This window comes from Argopecten irradians, chromosome 1, assembly GCF_041381155.1.
Source record: "Argopecten irradians isolate NY chromosome 1, Ai_NY, whole genome shotgun sequence".
Taxonomy (NCBI): domain Eukaryota; kingdom Metazoa; phylum Mollusca; class Bivalvia; order Pectinida; family Pectinidae; genus Argopecten; species Argopecten irradians.
The window spans coordinates 5,486,580-5,505,422 of NC_091134.1; the positions used below are offsets into that span (position 1 = coordinate 5,486,580).

At 37.0% G+C, this 18,843-nt stretch overlaps 1 protein-coding gene across 2 annotated transcripts; it reads left to right on the forward strand.

The window, feature by feature from the left end:
- Positions 1-7,630: 7,630 nt before the first annotated feature.
- LOC138315963 (uncharacterized) lies at positions 7,631-18,023 on the forward strand. 2 transcript variants are annotated; one of them, XR_011207568.1, is made up of 5 exons: positions 7,631-7,838; positions 10,176-10,709; positions 11,864-11,968; positions 12,122-13,522; positions 13,612-18,023. XR_011207568.1 is itself a non-coding variant. In XM_069257391.1 (4 exons), exons 2-4 carry the CDS (start codon positions 10,179-10,181, stop codon positions 12,761-12,763), a joined length of 1,278 nt encoding a protein of 425 aa, XP_069113492.1. In that variant the 5' UTR covers positions 7,631-7,838; positions 10,176-10,178; the 3' UTR covers positions 12,764-18,023. The 2 variants fall into 2 exon arrangements, 1 of the variants encoding a protein (XP_069113492.1); XM_069257391.1 differs by having other exon boundaries at positions 12,122-18,023.
- Positions 18,024-18,843: the final 820 nt, after the last annotated feature.

Sequence of the window (18,843 nt, forward strand, 5' to 3'; positions counted from 1 at the left end):
TGAATCTAAGCGGTTACGGAAAATATTGTAGGTCACTCATCACTAGCGAGACCCTGCTCATAATCAAATTACGGAACTGGTAAGCAAACTTTTCTAATTGGCGAGAGAAAAGTGTCAACACACACCATAATTATCATGCACCATGAACTAAGGAACCGACAGACTTCAGGAATAAAAAGCGAAAAATAAAATAGGTGTTCGAGCACTGGTCTGGTGAGTCCAGGTGAAGTTATGAATTGCACATCTGGGCCCATCTTTTGAAATTTGGCATTTGTCAAATATACGTTTCAGTTTATGTTACATGTTTAAGCAAGCGAAATTTAATTGGAACTCATTATAATCTGAATTCATACAATCACTAATTTTGAGTTGTTACGTAGCCATTATATAATATTTAGCAAATTCTCTCAGAAAACACTAACGTAGAGTTGAATCCAAGGAAATATATAATTTGTCGATTTGCAACTCCCGTAATTCTTGCACTTGCAAGCATTGACGGATTTTGACTAGTATACCATTCGAGATTTCATTGATATAAGGCAAAAGACCTTATTTAGTTGAAATAGGAAAATAAACAAAGGTTATTGAGCGGAAACCAAGAATTTATCTGTTTTGACGATTTTAAATTCCCGTAACTCCTTGAAAATATTGTAAGCCCTGCAGGTAGGGCGTTATACTTGTAACTGCTTCCCCTATGCATAATCGTAAAAGGCGACTAAATTTAGAATATTATCTTTTCTCTCCTTCCAAATTAACTTTGTTCTTCCCATCTCCCTTGAAACCGCCTCACTTTCGGCCTTCTGTTGAGCGCTCGCCACAATGAGGTAGGCTCTGGGTTCTTTCCCCTGGCCGAGACACACCAAATTCTATAAAAGTGGCAGTTTCTGCTCCTGCTAAGCACTGAACATAAAGGGAGTGGGACGAGTGGTTCGCCTGTTGTCAGTATAAATTGACGGATGAGGTGTGTTGCTTGGTGTCTTCGGCATCATGCTTCAGTGATATAGCACTATGAAGAGGACAACCGTTCCACTATACAAGAAGACACAATACGAATTTGCTGAAGTCTCCCAAAACACGCACCTCGTACTTTACACACGCTACACACCGCATACATGGGAGGCCGTCCTTACATGACCCGGACTGTTAGTAGGACGTTAATTAATCAAACAAACAATTTTACAACATATGCAGGTAGGCCGATAGTTAATACCTGGGATGTACTTTTTTGCCCTTTTTATAAACTATTGTAAAAGTTTATAAACTTGCATTATTCCAATCGGAGGGAAATTCAGTCTTCAGAGATTTGGTAAATATAATATGCACAATAGAGGTTATATTGCAGGGGATGTTCCATTTCAGGTTTGATTGGATAGATACCCCTAGATATTTGGTGATGATACAGATTCTTAGAGGTTGCCATGAAGGATGTTGTGATGTTTATTTTCTGGATGGAAAGACCAATCGGAGGGTCTTTCTCCAGCGTTTAGACATTTGGTGAATATAATATACAGAAAAGGGGTTATGGAATCTTCTTACTCATTTAGTATTGAACCATTGATGTTATTTGGCCCAAAATATTGTAGGTCACTCATCACTAGCGAGACCCTGCTCATAATCAAATTACGGAACTGGTAAGCAAACCTTTCTAATTGGCGGAAGAAAAGTGTCAACACACACCATAATTATAATGCACCATGAACTAAAAAATCGACAGACTTAAGGAATAAAAAGCGAAAAATAAAATAGGTGTTCGAGCACTGGTCAGGTGAGTCCAGGTGAAGTTATGAATTGCACATCTGGGCCCATCTTTTGAAATTTGGCATTTGTCAAATATACGTTTCAGTTTATGTTACATGTTTAAGCAAGCGAAATTTAATTGGAACTCATTATAATCTGAATTCATACAATCACTAATTTTGAGTTGTTACGTAGCCATTATATAATATTTAGCAAATTCTCTCAGAAAACACTAACGTAGAGTTGAATCCAAGGAAATATATAATTTGTCGATTTGCAACTCCCGTAATTCTTGCAAATATTGACGGATTTTGACTAGTATACCATTTGAGATTTCATTGATATAAGGCAAAAGACCTAATTTGGTTGAAATAGGAAAATAAACAAAGGTTATTGAGCGGAAACCAAGAATTTATCTGTTTTGACGATTTTAAATTCCCGTAACTCCTTGAAAATATTGTAAGCCCTGCAGGTAGGGCGTTATACTTGTAACTGCTTCCCCTATGCATAATCGTAAAAGGCGACTAAATTTAGAATATTATCTTTTCTCTCCTTCCAAATTAACTTTGTTCTTCCTATCTCCCTTGAAACCGCCTCACTTTCGGCCTTCTGTTGAGCGCTCGTCCCAATGAGGTAGGCTCTGGGTTCTTTCCCCTGGCCGAGACACACCAAATTCTATAAAAATGACAGTTTCTGCTCCTGCTAAGCACTGAACATAAAGGGAGTGGGACGACTGGCTCGCCTGTTGTCAGTATAAATTGACGGATGAGGTGTGTTGCTTGGTGTCTTCGGCATCATGCTTCAGTGATAAAGCACTGTGAAGAGGACAACCGTTCCACTATACAAGAAGACACAATACGAATTTGCTGAAGTCTCCCAAAACACGCACCTCGTACTTTACACACGCTACACACCGCATACATGGGAGGCCGTCCTTACCCGGACTGTTAGTAGGACGTTAATTAATCAAACAAACAATTTTACAACATATGCAGGTAGGCCGATAGTTAATACCTGGGATGTACTTTTTTGCACTTTTTATAAACTGGTGTGAAAGTTTATAAACTTGCTTTATTCCAATCGGAGGGAAATTCAGTCTTCAGAGATTTGGTAAATATAATATGCACAATAGAGGTTATATTGCAGGGGATGTTCCATTTCAGGTTTGATTGGATAGTTACCCCTAGATATTTGGTGATGATACAGATTCTTAGAGGTTGCTATGAAGGATGTTGTGATGTTTATTTTCTGGATGGAAAGACCAATCGGAGGGTCTTTCTCCAGCGTTTAGACATTTGGTGAATATAATATACAGAAAAGGGGTTATGGAATCTTCTTACTCATTTAGTATTGAACCATTGATGTTATTTGGCCCATTAGCTTGGTGAGGGTTGAGAATTTTAAGGAATTTAGAGATACCATTTATACAAATGTATTTGTCTTTGCTATTATTATGACCGCCGATACACCTTTTTAACCAAAACATTCTGTTGATAAAAGTATATATATTCCTGGGACCAAATCGCGAGGAAAGTCAGTGTTTGAACTATGACTAGCTAAGAAATATTGCTTTGAAGTTTCCCCCAGTATAGGTAACCGTTGGATTACCTAACAACCTGCATGCGGTTATCTTTATTACTGTTGTCGCCAATGCGATCTACTAGAGTCATCGGTTATACATTGAATTGTATATTCATATATATTGACACTAGAAATTGTTTAAAAATGTATTTGTTACTTTATCTTATGTGTATCAATTTGTTTATCACCCCCGCAAAAAAACCACCACTAGTTTAAACAAGGTCTTAAACCTCTATTAGACTGTACGAAGACCTTATGTCGTCAGTAGCGGTCAAGTTTTAAACAATTGCCGATGATACGATTCAGTAGTGATGTGGTGTGATAAACCGTTTTGTTGTTTCATTCCATAGTTTTGGTTTCTATGAAAATATAATTTCAACACATGTGTATAAAGAGGTAGGTCTAAGATGACAACGTTAGGATCCGTGTAGTCAAAGGTCAGCATGTAATCAGTAGTCGGCACATTACATCTTAACTCGTCAAAAAACATCAACTCAGCATGAATTTGATTCATTATTCCATGTCAGAATGGGACATAAATACAAACATTTTAATCGAAGCAAACCGGCTTGAAAAGTCTCTTAGAAAACGAACATTCTCATCAGCAATCCTGATCGCTGTTATACAAATATATTGTGGTCAAATCTTGCGACTGATTGTCACTGGTGTTTCCACAGGCTTAAGTAAGAAAGGTGACCTCGCAATATTCATAGTCAAGTTTCCGAGGACCATCATACACAGCCTCAGCGTTAATGTCATATTTGTTGTTTGGCTCTGCCTCTAGCCTGTATGTAGCACTCCCTGCCAGGTCACGACGCCCATAGTGATGCATACCAGCAATCATTACTTGTCCAATCACAATAGTCCTCATGTCTCAAATACACAAATATACAAGTTCAATTTCTGTCAGAAAAAATATGCAAAAAGGTAGAAAATATACTTATTCAGTTTACCACGGTACGGATCGAAATGTCGTTGGCAATATATTTTGGGTCTACTTACCTATTGTAAACTGCTGTTATTGACCATGGACATACATCGCGGAAAACTCTGTCTGGGAGGCGGGTTACATAAAATGTTCTTGAGCATAGCAAACACATAAAAGCAAGATTAGGCTCGTGAATGACTTTACCGCAAATTCTACAAACTGCACAATATTTGGAAATCTCCATATTTTTAGGCCTTTCTACCTTTGCCATGGTGTTTATTAGCTTTATTTCCTCATTTTTCTGCTTCATGGATTCTTCCTTTCTGTTTCCTTTTCCTTTCCCTCTTTTTTAATTCACATTGTTCTTTCCATAATATTTTCTCCATTTTCTCCCGCTTTATTTTCATAATGAATCATCAAGCTGATTCTTGCTTTACCGTTGTTCCTTCTTTTAGTCCTCTTTTTGTTTCGGCTGATCTCTTACAAGAAGCACCAAAGCCAAATCTTCCGATATAAAACCAGCGAAAACCTGCGGATTTATTAGATAAAGACACTCGCTCCTTCAATATTTTCCATTTATGGAATACACAGTTTCCCTTTATTTCCGTTTCTGACGGAAATGCATTCTCAAACGAACGTTTTTTTACTCGGGGTTAATGCCAACTCTACTGCCGCAAACGCCACTTCTGGTGGACTTCTTCGGATGGCTTCTCCATAGGGTATGGCGTTAGAACTGTACCTGATGCCCCTATTGCATGATCATAAAAGGCGACTAAATTTAGGATATTATCTTTTTACTTCTTCCTTAAAGGCTTTATGTTTCCTAATGCCTCCCTTGGCACCGCCTCACTTTTGGCCTTGAGTTGAGCTTTCGCCCCTGCGAGGAAGGCTCTGGGTTCTCTCCCCTGGCCAAGACACACCAAAGTCTATAATACTGGTAGTTTCTGATCCTGTTTGGCGCTCAGCGAATAGGGAGTGGAACGACTGGTTCACCCGTTGTCAGCATGATGTGACCGGTGGGGTGTGTTGCTTGGTTATCTTCGGCGGCATTCTTCAGTGATATAGCACTATTAAAAGGGAAACAGTTCCATGATACAAATAGACACAACACTAGCACACCGCAGTCTCCCAGGGCACACACCTCGCACGTAACACACGCTACACACTACATACATGGGAGGCCGTCCTTGCATGACCCTGGCTGTTCATAGGACGTTAAAATAATTAAACAAACAAACAAACAAACAAAATCTCCGTAGGAGACGTCGAACTGTCGAATGTCAGCGAACCACACTATATACCGTTTTCTCCTATCAACAAGTTGAGGATAGTGGGCGATTCGTTGGAGACATGTGGGGCATTCTGTGCGGAGTCAGTCCGTTGGACGAGCTCTGCTGTCATGTTAACAACATCCGGAACAATGCCCTGTTGAGTTGAGGAAGCTTCGATGATAAGTGCTGGAGAGATGTCAAGGGTGTTTGGATCTACGACTTTCGATGAGCCACAAACACGGAGAGCGATGGGGTCGAATTTGTATATTTCGCACTTTCTGAATCGACTGGGTAATGTTATTATAGTAAAGCTCTTATTTTGAAGACAGAACTCAAATTCTTCTTAGAAATCCATAGTTCTGACTTCAACATCTTTCCGTGGCTCATTTGCTTTGTGGCTACTACCTTCATCGCTTTGCAGACTACAACACCCATGGGTTGTAGAATATGTGTTGTCTTCGAAGGTAATCAAATCAAAACAGAATCGTTGTCGATGGCAGATTTCACGAGACTGTGACTCAAATGAGACACTGCATCATCCCGCAAAAGCACAACTGACCGCGCTCCTTCACACAATGTTTTAAGAAGGGTTTGTTCAAACCATTGAACATATGTGTCTTTGTCCATGAACCCACTATCAGTTGTTGCGTACGCAGCATTAGTCGGACTGTTCTTGTGGTATGCTCCCTCTGGAAATCCAACACTGAGAATTATCATCGGTGGAACTTGCTGAACCTGCGGCATTGGCACAACAGTGGACTGATATATGCTAGCTGGTGGCTATGGAAACAGTATGCGCGTGCTTCGCCCTCTTAGACTCCAGAATATTTATTTAGGAAAAGGCCAGCTTCATCGCGGTTGTAAATACGTTCTGGTTTATCTTTTAAATCATTGGAATCCAAAGACCGAAGTAGTCTTTGTCGACGGACAATTGCCCATGGCTACTCGTCCTTTGACATTTGATGTGAGAGACGTTTAGACACTCATTTTTGCATCAACCTGTACCTCGAGAAAATTGTGTCTCTAGCCACCATACTAGCAGATGTCTGTAGTACATTTACTTTCTCGACGTTGGTTGGCCATTCAATTTTCGATAGCCAATCAACATCGAGAAAACTTTTTTTTCAATTGAAAATTTCCAAGGGCTGTATCGGATGGTATAAACATACACTAACATACCGGTAAGTTTGTTGTCTACATAACGTTCACTCTCCCATTAGAGCCCTGGCGTGTTAATCGGAGGACATCACAGTGTCCGACCAGTTGAAATCTGGCTGTTTTCCTATGTTAATGGATACTTAGTGACATTTATACGGCATGATATATACTGTATCATATACCAAATTAAAGATTGATTATCTGTCTGTCGAATGAGAGACCAAACGTCTGTACACATATGAAAGTCTTCAATTGTATAAACAGGTGGCCAGCGCTTCAGGTATTTGCGGGGTGTAAGTCTTCAATTGTATATCGCCCTACCCGTGTTTATTTTACAGCTCATGTCGCTCAAACAGTTACGTAAGCACATTCTAAGCATAGTTTATCATATATAGTATATATAATATATTACATTATCACAATTAATACGATGGCTAACATGTAGTGTCTTTGTAATTTATGGATACTTACCGCATTCAAATTTTGCCACGCTGCTACTTTCAAATCACGAAAATAAAAAGAAATCTCGCGATATTTTAGCATGACAACCTCTGGTCCTCGAATGTTACGACTTCTTTCGAATCTAATTAAAATTAGAGTTGTGATTCCGATTCACTATATGATGATGCTCTACGATATGACGCTCCAATACAATCGTAGTGGAGTCGACTTATTTCTGATCGGAATAAATATTCCTATCTGTCAAGTCCATATACCAGACTGCATAATTATGAAATCTTATAGCAGACCATTTTGACACGTGGGAAATTTTGACTTCTAAATATAACAAATCCTTACATTATTACATAAATACATAAATTTTATTATTTTTGAAAATTGACAGAAACTCGTTTATATACAGATAGATCTACATGTATACTCGTACAATGTATAAATAATACTATAACTATAAATGTGGGGTATAATTTACCTGGGTACATGACTTCGTCGGTACCGCTATTTTACCTGGCCGCGAGGTGGCGCTGAACACCGGTAAGGATGTTTTGCTGGCTGTTGTTACGGTAAACGGTGAGTGATTTCGACCGTGCCCCACGTGTTTGCACTTGTCATTGCGGACAAGCTTTCTACACAGTAGATCACGCTAAGAGGACGTCTGAAAATTTTTTAGCAGTGGTACAGGAGAATCAGCATCTCTAGTCCAGGTAAGTTTTACCCTGTATATACCTATACATCAATCTGTACCCGATAACTTTACCCGTCATATGTCAACATTTATTCCTGAAGGAACCTGTACGGGTAAATATTGTACCCAAGCGGACAAGCTAACACAGTATCAACACTTTCCCTGTAAATTACAATACTATATTAACATGTAGTTCCCTGACTATTACAATACACTGCTAAATAATTCATAGTCTGCTAGTAGCTACACATATACGGCTACCTGGATATAAACAATATGGTCTACATAAGAAAGTATTTTGTGCCCAGTGCTCATTCAGCTGTTATTTGCATGAGCTACAATGTACATAAAATCAAGATGAGCAGATTTTAGTTGGCTTGTATAATTTCCCAACATTAAATTGATGAGAAACTTTGATCATGATAAATATTTCTAGTATTCTTGATGTCAATTCAATAAAAAGGTGTACCAAAACAAACAGCCAAGAAATGAGAAGGTACATATGTAAGAAGTCCATAATATCACATACAAATGTGTACACTATGTAGTAGCTAATATAACCCAGAAATAAAAACCAGGTTTTGTAACAAGTTTGATTCCTAAAAGGTTCAGAAGATTTTTTATAAATGTCTTATCATGCCAGCCTTGTACCAGCTTGAATAAGGAAGAGGGCACAACAATTTTACTAGGATACAGACAGAGAACAAAAATCCCCTTTTAGTCTGTCATTGTACACAACTACAATGGTTCAAAATGTGAACAAAATATATACATCTAATTATAAGCTATGTATGAACCAGACACAATAGTGTACTGTCTGTGGGAATGTTGAGGTTCAAAGCTTATTAACAGGAACTTTAACTTTCATGGAATATTTGGAATATTCTGTCACCACATGCTAACCCAATAGATATAATGAAATAATTATTATGATAAAACATGATATCTATAAGACTATATGCTGTAATAGATCACTAAATCTCAACGCCCTTATCATTATTATAAAGGAACACTTATCGGTTAGTAAGTGTTTAAACAGCAGTCAAGGGAAAAAACACCATAATTGTAGTTGTAAGTAGATATGACTTCCTTAATCCTAATATATGTACAAATGTACAATACAGCAACCAAACCTGAAATGGACAAATACCAAACAGTTACTATTACACCAGGTAAAAGGTGTATAACAAGAATACGAAACAAGAAATCCAAACTACAAACAAAGGGGAGGTAACTTGCAGAAGAAAGAACTCATATTGGTAAAGATCACTCAGACAGAATTCCCTCCCTACTGTAATTATAAAATCTTTGTAGACTGGTCACCAGACACTAATTTACATAATATGTAGAAGAACAGTGAAAAATACACATGTACCAGTCGAGGGCCCCAACCAGGAATCAAACCTGGGTTGTGGTCATGGAAATCTACGACTCTACCAAATGAGCCAAAAAAGCTCTGTCGACTGAGTGACATATTTAACACTATATATATGTTTAAACCACACCTAACTTCCAGCTCCAGTGATTTTTTTAGGTATATTTTGGGGTCAAATAAAGGCTCATTCCCTTAGTGAAATTTTGCTGGGTTTTTTTCCCAATTTCATGTTAATATTTTCCCAAATAAAGAAAGACTCTCTAAAACATACATATTTCAAGAAAATAACAATGTAAATTTTCATAATTGAAAAGATGTGGGCACCAAAAAAAATTATTGAGTAATAAAATCACTGCTCCTTTTACAATAAAATTTGTTGATAGATTTTATCAGCAGAATTTGGAGGAGAAGATACATAGATTATCCCCCTTTAGTCCGCTAAATCTGCCTATATTATTAGGCTTTTAAATTTTTTTTATTACCTTATATATAAACTATATATTAGGCAAAAAAAAACAAAAAAAAACAACAAGCCTAATTATATAGGCAGGTTTAGTGGACTAATCTCCCCTTAGTTTAAAAACTTTTAATCAGACATATCCAGTGCAAAAATATTTCATCAGGCCAAATTTTTGATGCTTTTAATATTCTACAGACTGGTGGTGATCTTAGTTGATTTTCAAGTTTGATTTACGGGTATATATGTTAGAATAGTAACATTAAATAATTTTTTAACAGAAAAGGGATGAGATTTTATAGTTAAACAGAAAAATTACAATTAACTCCCCTTATTTTATTATAACCCTTCTTGCATATGCATTTAGTGTTTTATTTGTTATAGCCAGATGTAGATTGCTTATACATTTTTCCCCAAAGAGTATGATAACATATATTTGAAAACTAGACCAAAATTTACAAACAGACTGAAGCAATTAGAACTATGACCTCAATAAACTCCATTTTCTGTTGTTTTTGTTGTAGATCATGAGAGCAGGAGGTCGGAAAGGGAAGTCAAAGGCAGCCTTGCCTACCCATAATGCACCTCCTAAATCTACGATGTCTGCCATGGGGAAATCGGCCCGATCCTTTCCCCTGTCTCCTTACATGGTATTGATGTCCTTTATGTTCTGGACATTGATGGCTTACTTGTCCTTCAAAGGTTTTCAATACCTTGCCGTTCACCGCACCATAAACGACAAAGAATTGGATGGATTTTGTGATTCTGTGTTTGGTAAAACATATTCAGAAAACCTAAAGTTTGTTGAAGCATACCCTAAAGGTGAAGCGGGGCCATATATCAGCCGCATCGGCTCCCAGAAGTATACTGACACCTTCCAAGGGGAGGAAGTTCCTAAAGAGTTAGACAAGATTCCACCAATTGTTACAGCTGTCACTTCACACGATTTCTGGATTCTTCAAGGCCTAATACAGCAATTTGTGGAAGGAAACAAGAAAGGCATGGACTTGAAATTGGTGGTGTTTGATATTGGGCTGTACGAATCAGAGCTGGATCTGGTAAGTAACACCCAACAGAACATCAAATCAAGACTGACTGGTAGAAGTCCATTATGTTGTATCAATAAATTAAATTTCCAAACACATTTCTATACATAGAATACAACAGCCTTAAATTAGCAAAACCTATAAAGAAATTAAAAAGGAATCAGGTTGTATTTGCTAAGTAAACACTTGTTGTTGTATCTTATAAAGTCTTACATGAGTCACTCAGCTGACAAAGAATGTGTCATTCAGCTGACAAAGCATGTGTCACTCAGATGACAACGCTTGTGTCACTCAGCTGACAAAGCTTGTGTCACTCAGATGACAAAATTGTGTCACTCAGCTGACAAAGCAAGAGCCACTCAGATGACAAAATTGTGTCACTCAGCTGACAAAGCTTGTGTCACTCAGATGACAAAATTGTGTCACTCAGCTGACAAAATTGTGTCACTCAGCTGACAAAGCAAGAGCCACTCAGCTGACAAAGCAAGAGTCACTCATCTGACAAAGCATGAGTCACTTAGCTGACAAAACATGAGTCACTCATCTGATAAAGCGTGTGTCACTCATGATCAGCTGACAAAGCATGTGTCACTCAGCTGACAAAGCATGTGTTACTCAGCTTACAAAACATGTGTCACTCAGCTTACATAACATGTGTCACTCAGCTGACAAAACATGTGTCACTCAGATGACAAAGCAAGAGTCACTCAGCTGACAAAGCATGTGTCACTCAGCTGACAAAGCATGAGTCACTCAGCTGACAAAGCATGATTCACTCAGCTGACAAAACAGGAGTCACTCAGCTGACAAAGCATGTGCTACACCATTGACAAACTTAGACAAAAGTATGTGTCATTCAAGTGGCTTACTGAAAATACATATCACTCAGCTAGAAAAGATGTTGAATTGAACATAATTAAGAAATGTCCGTGATATGTTTAACTCCCCCCTGCTGATCCTCATATGCTTAAGGCTGTCTGTCAAGAGATATAATTATATACTTTATTAAACAATATGCCACTCACCTGACAAAAAATTGTAGATTTAATTAGGCCTCCACCAATAGCACACCTGAGTAAAACCACAGTGGTGTTTAGCCTAGTCTACCACCAGATTAGAACATTTCATCACTATTTCATATAATAATTCACTTCCTTCATTTTCAGATGAAGAAGCACTGTAACTGTGACGTACGGAAATTTGATGCCAGCATTTATCCTCAACATGTGGCTGATGTGACAAACAAAGCATTCCGTCCAATCATAATACAGGTCAGTAAAGGGTTTGGGCAACAAATACGTACAGTCATGTCAATTAAACAAGTAAAGAAAGGCTTTGAAATTGCTGATTTCAACATCCAAGATATCATGATATGCTAGTAAAAGAGATTTGAAGTTTTGATTTGTTTGTAATTTTCCATACAGTTGATGTTAGAGGAGTTTGGGTCAGCCATCTGGATGGATCCTGATGTCCGTCTTCAATCTGTGTCCGACCTGACCATGCTGAAGTACCGTGGAGCCCGAAACTTCTTCCTGTGGGAGACAAGTGTATTTACCGGACTGATCAGCTACACTAGTCCGGATATGTTTAAGTTCCTGGACGAGCAGAGATGTGCCTTCATCGACTACGGCATGATGGACACCAAGACAATGGTGTTTTACCGTACAAATCAGACTTGGATGGGGGTGATGAAGCCATGGTTAAAGTGTGTCCTCAATAAGGACTGTCTAACACCTCCCAATGCCAGGAATAGCGAGTGCTTCCATTACAGGCGGCCCAAATGGACGGGCTGCCATTGGTATGACCAATCAGCATTTAGTATCATTATCAATCGTGTGTTCCAGTTCAGTACACACCCGGATCAGTATTCTGTTCCACGATTCACTTGGCACAAAGATGTAGAGGTTGTGTATTACTTTCCAGAGCAGCCTTGGACTTACACACAGCTTGTGGCCTTGACCTTCACTCCATTTATATTTTGTGGGTTTATTTATTACATGTATCTTAAACGGAAGACAAGATCCGACCCATTGTTACCAAATAAGTCTGTCTATAACAAACGGTAACCCCACTTTAAGACAGTATCATTACTAGATATGTAAAATTTTCAAAATGCCATGGGCCATACCACTGCTGAGTTCAGGGTATAGTGGGCTATACCACCAAGGAATGTATAGGGTATTTAAGATTTTAAGGATGCATGCACAGTATTGTGGTTAGTCCAGTCAGTTATACCACTGAGGAATGTACAGGGTATATAAAGTTTTATGATGTGATGTGGCATACCATTACTGATTCTTGTCAGTTGAACCACCGAGGAATGTACAGGGTACATAAGGTTTTATGGTGTGATGAACTGTACCACTTTTAATCATGTAGTGGGCTGTACCATATGGATTGTACAGGGTATTTAATTATCAGGTTAAATGATGCAATGGGCCGTGCCACTGAGATGTGTAGGTGTAATATGAGGTTTTCAGGATGTAATTTGCTGTACTATTGAAGAATGTACGGGGTACAAAAATACTTCAAATTTTAATGAAGTAACGAGCTGTACCATTGCTTGGTAGACTGTACAATATATATTGGGTCATACTACTGTAGAAAGTACAGCATATTTAGATGTTACAGATGTGATGGGCTGTACCATTGTTGAGATCGGTGTGTATTGTTATTGACAGTAGACGGTACCAACATAAGTACATTGGGCTGAGTATGAACCGCCATTGAGGTGAGGATGACTTATATTTACATAGGGCCATGCTATGGTTGAGTGGACAGGTATGCTAGGGTATACATTGGGCTGAGTATGAACCGCCATTGAGGTGAGGATGACTTATATTTACATAGGGCAATGCTATGGTTGAGTGTACAGGTATGGTATACATTGGGCTGAGTATGAACCGCCATTGAGGTGAGGATGACTTATATTTACATAGGGCCATGCTATGGTTGAGTGTACAGGTATGCTAGGGTATACATTGGGCTGAGTATGAACCGCCATTGAGGTGAGGATGTCTTATATTTACATAGGGCCATGCTATGGTTGAGTGTACAGGTATGCTAGGATATACATTAATGGGCTGAGTATGAACCGCCATTGAGGTGAGGATGTCTTATATTTACATAGGGCCATGCTATGGTTGAGTGGACAGGTATGCTAGGGTATACATTGGGCTGAGTATGAACCGCCATTGAGGTGAGGATGTCTTATATTTACATAGGGCCATGCTATGGTTGAGTGTACAGGTATGCTAGGGTATACATTGGGCTGAGTATGAACCGCCATTGAGGTGAGGATGACTTATATTTACATAGGGCCATGCTATGGTTGAATGTACAGGTATGCTAGGGTATACATTGGGCTGAGTATGAACCGCCATTGAGGTGAGGATGACTTATATTTACATAGGGCCATGCTATGGTTGAGTGTACAGGTATGCTAGGGTTTAAATTGGGCTGAGTATGAACTGCCATTGAGGTGAGGATGTTTTATATTTACATAGGGCCATGCTATGGTTGAATGTACAGGTATGCTAGTTTGGACATCAGATGGACTAAACATTGTTAAAGTTTATATATATCAGACTAATGTTGATTACTCAGGGTATGTAAGGTTGTATACATATGATTGGCAATATTGTTATACATACATCATTATATGTAAAAGAGATGAGTTATAAAATTTGTTTAAGGCCATTCCTGTTGAATGAAGAGATAAAAAGGGGAAGAACTCTCTGAAGGCAAAAGACAATTGATTTAATTTTTACCCTAAGGTGCCATCCTTACTTATTTATGTTCTCTGTACCATGCCATACAAGATCTGTACTTCTGTCACATTGTTATATTACTACATGTAACTTTTACATGCAGGCATGGGGTAATCGTAATCATGTAATCGTAATCGATTGTAATTAATTACATTTTCTCAAGTAATCGACAGTAATCAGTAATCGAAGGCTATTTCGATTACTTGTAATCGTAATCGTAATCGATTACAGTAAAAATTTACTGTGTAATCGTAATTACATTTCGATTACTTTTCAATTACATTATACCTATTATGAAGTTGAATTTAGCAGCCAGTATACTAAGTTTAGAAAGTGTAAAGTTCAACTTGTCTGCTGTAGTTCAACTAAAACTGAAGATAGATGTAACAGTGTTTAGTATTGGTCTATAAAAATCTTTTATAATTAGTTTTCTGATGAACTGTAAGGCTCAAAGAAATAAAGAATACATACAAATTGTCTACACAGGTACATTTTATAGCTAATTTTAAGTTTCACCAGTGTGCCCATTTGCATAAGAGCATATTGTATTAAACAATGGAAAGCATTGTTTTCATAAAAGTCAACAGGCATTGACTAAGATCAATTCAGTTGTTTCAGGGAGTATGTCCTCAGATTTCCTATGAACTTGTTGTTTTAGGAAACAATGAGAAGTCAATTAATTCTGTTTGATATTCCCAGTAACTGTTCTTTTTACCTGTACAGTCAACCAAGATTTATCTGTTTAGCTCAGAAGCATAAGTCACATTTTTGCTTTAAAAAATCCTTAAATTATATACTTGATTCATTTTTATATATTTAACATGTATTGCATTGTAAATGAAAATTATAGATATAAGAAAAAATATATTGCAACAGATTTCCGCTTTCTCACTAGAAGAATCAAGAATTAGATTTCAGGTTTAAAATATCTACTTGTTGTGTTATACCGTCATCTGCAAAATGCAGGTTATCAATTAACCACATACGAAAAATGCACATGGTCATTTCTAAGACACACCAGTTTAAAAAGCATGATGTGGGACAGGTGTAAACTTGAAACTAAATTAACAGTTTAACTAATTCCAATGAAACTATTTTATATAAAAATAACTGGTTTTGGAATGCTATCAAATCGTAAAAAGGAAAATTTGAAAATATTGTGGTAGAAGATAAAATTTAATAAATCAACTAAATATGTAATCGAATGTAATTGAAAGTAATTTCAATTACTTTTTGTAAAGTAATCGATTGTAATCGATTACAGGTCAATGGTACCTGTAATCGATTATTAATCGATTACAGCATTTTCTCCCAAGTAATCGATTATTAATTAATTACATTTTGAAGTAATTGTGCCCATGCCTGTTTACATGTATAGCTTAATTTGTTTGACAAATAACTTTAATTCAAGTATTGAAAAATGCCTTATAGAACCATTGACATAAGCTGTTAATATTTGAAAATCATACATTTTTGACGAAAAATTTACATAATTCAGGTACATTAAAAATAACATGAAAGACAGAATAAATCTGAATATATTTTATATGTATTTTATCAGCGAATCTAGATTTTGTTTTAAACATGTTATATTTATCTATTAGGGCCTGGTTAAGAGGGCACTATTGCCTCTTAGTATTGTCGAGGGATGGAATAGTGCTCGAGCCAAAGGCGAGCTAGAGCACTATTTCATCACGATACAATACTATGAGGCAATAGTGCCCTCTCAACTAGGCCACAATGAGTTTTGTACATCACCCTTACATGAGACCTGTTTTCATGTCACTGTAACAGAAGAACATCAAGGGACACCTCACAACACTATCTTCATTTCCACACCATGTTATCACATTAAAAGTACAACATATGAATTGTCACAGAAAATTGTGTTTCTACATGTACAAAACGGGATTCAGCTTCATGACGATTAATAAGTAGAATAATTTAGAACATGAACGAACTGTCTTCTCTGGGAAAGCAACATTTTCTTCCATCCCCCCACACAGCCTGTATGCCATCTTATATCTTGGTCAAAGCGCAACGTTAAAATGATGTCATGTAATGGTGACGTCACAATACATTCATGTTCAATTTTGCGCCACTTCAATAGTGCCCGCTTGCCTGGGCACTATTGCAAATAGTATACCCATGTGTGTCACCAAACAGAATTCAGTATTCTGTCACGTGATGTACTAATAAATTGAATCCGCCCATATTGAGGATCTGTATGAATTCCAAACCTATTTTTAAATTAGATTACAAATTGAAATTAATAAGTAAAGTTCTTAACTTACGTTATATTTCGCTTGTCAGCCGAATGTGTCACTGAGAAGTGGGCAGTGTAGTGTCACATGTAGATGGACAGTCATGTAACAATAGGAGAGAGTTGTATACAGGTTTCTTTGTTTGATAGCAATGTCCTCCGTTACTCTTCTCTTTTTGTGGATGTCTTCTGTGATCTAGGTTGATGTTGTGTCCCGTCGGCCTCCTGTGTTCGTGAATCACCGAGTTGGATCTGAGTCTGATGTGTAATGATCTCCCAGTTTTTCCTACATAGTTTCAGTTACACTGTACTTATTTGGTGTAATAGATCTCATCACATCTCATTTTTTTAATTTGTCAGTTCTGTCTTTTTCTTGTGAAAGCTGTTGCCTGATGGAATTGCATGTTTTGTGACAGATGTTGACTCCATGGCATGCTTACAAAAAATTCTGTGAAGTGTTATATGTCTGAGAGCCCTGGTATATATGGGAGGCCGACGTTCACCTTGTTGTTGTTGTCTTTATGTTGATTGTGTTGTTTCTTCTCTTTTTCCTGGAGAATAAGTTCATCCACAGGATATATATTGGTCCGTTGTGCTGTGTTAATGTGTTCTATCTCTGATGTTTGGTCTTCTTTGTTGGTGACTAATTTCTTTGCCCGAAGGAGTAGTGTTCTTACCACTGATCTTTTGTCTCACTAACACATTCCGCTGAAGAAAACAATACAAATTTGAAAATCTAATACTCCCCTAATTTAGTAAATTTTCAGAATTAGGGGGATTGTCTATAACTAAGACCCCCACCTATGGACATTATTATAAACATTTTTATAGACAAAAACTTTTATTATGTTAACTAACAGGATAACCAAACATCTATAACCATATAGTTACTGAGAGAAAAAATGCATGATTGCTATAAACAGACGTCTCTGTGTTGACAATTACAAGATTAAGAGCTTTATAGACACACAACATTGTCCCTGCTTCACAGAAAAGGGGTGTTCAATATGGTAAATACAGCATTTTAATGTGAAATTGCCCAGTATATATATAGCACATCAATTTAATGCCGTGATTTTAAATTGTTTATATATAGGGAAATATGTCCAGGAGGTTGTTTACCTTGTCAATTTTAACTGTTTATGTTTAAAATATTATTCCAAAATGTGAAGTTGATGAATTTGGACCCTATATGAGACACTATAATGACTGTATATATATGCTAGCATATCAAGTCAGTCTGTATACTTCAAAGAATATGTAACAGGTTTATCCATTTTTTTTTTGATTTCTTTTTAATAATATTTAACATATACATGGTATACTTACATTCCAGCGCTGTCTACATCTAATCTCTATGGTGCAATCAGTCAGTGTTATATATATTACAGTTGCTAATATTCGCCTGGGTTTTAATTTCAACTTTGCAAAATCTAATATTTTACATCATTATCCAAATACATGGTTTTACAGTTTACACCCTGTCACATGAATGGCACTTTCAAATGCTAAAATGATTATTCGCAAAATAAATCCTGCGAAGAAGAAATTGCGAAACTCTCGCAAAATTTCACTACTGTACAGTAACTAACAAGCAGACAGAAAGACAACGTCATCAATGAATTTATTGTTCCATTTTTTCAGTCAGCATCTTTTTTAAACTCAATAAAACATCATGTAGACATTGTTAAATTAAAATTTTGTGAGAGTACATGTACAAAATACTATTTGTTATCTCCAGGTATAATCAGTATCTCAATAGCTCCTGAAGTAAGCGAGTTATGACGATTTGTTCAACACCGACACATTTATGGCGTAGTTTGGCGTATCTGGGAGTTAAGGAATTAAATATCACACATATGGCATTTCTATTTATTATGTAACACTGATATTCTAAGGGTGATATCCACATAAATGTGTTGTATTGATTTACTACAATAAACACCAGTCACCATTGGCATTAATAACATATTGTTGCTGATCTCATATCTACACTGCTTAATCATACACATCTTTTTTGTCAAACTTTGATTGTTTATCTCATTTAACATGAGAATTATGCTTTTAAGTTCATAATATTTATATATAAGTGATTTCAGGTAAATTTCATTAT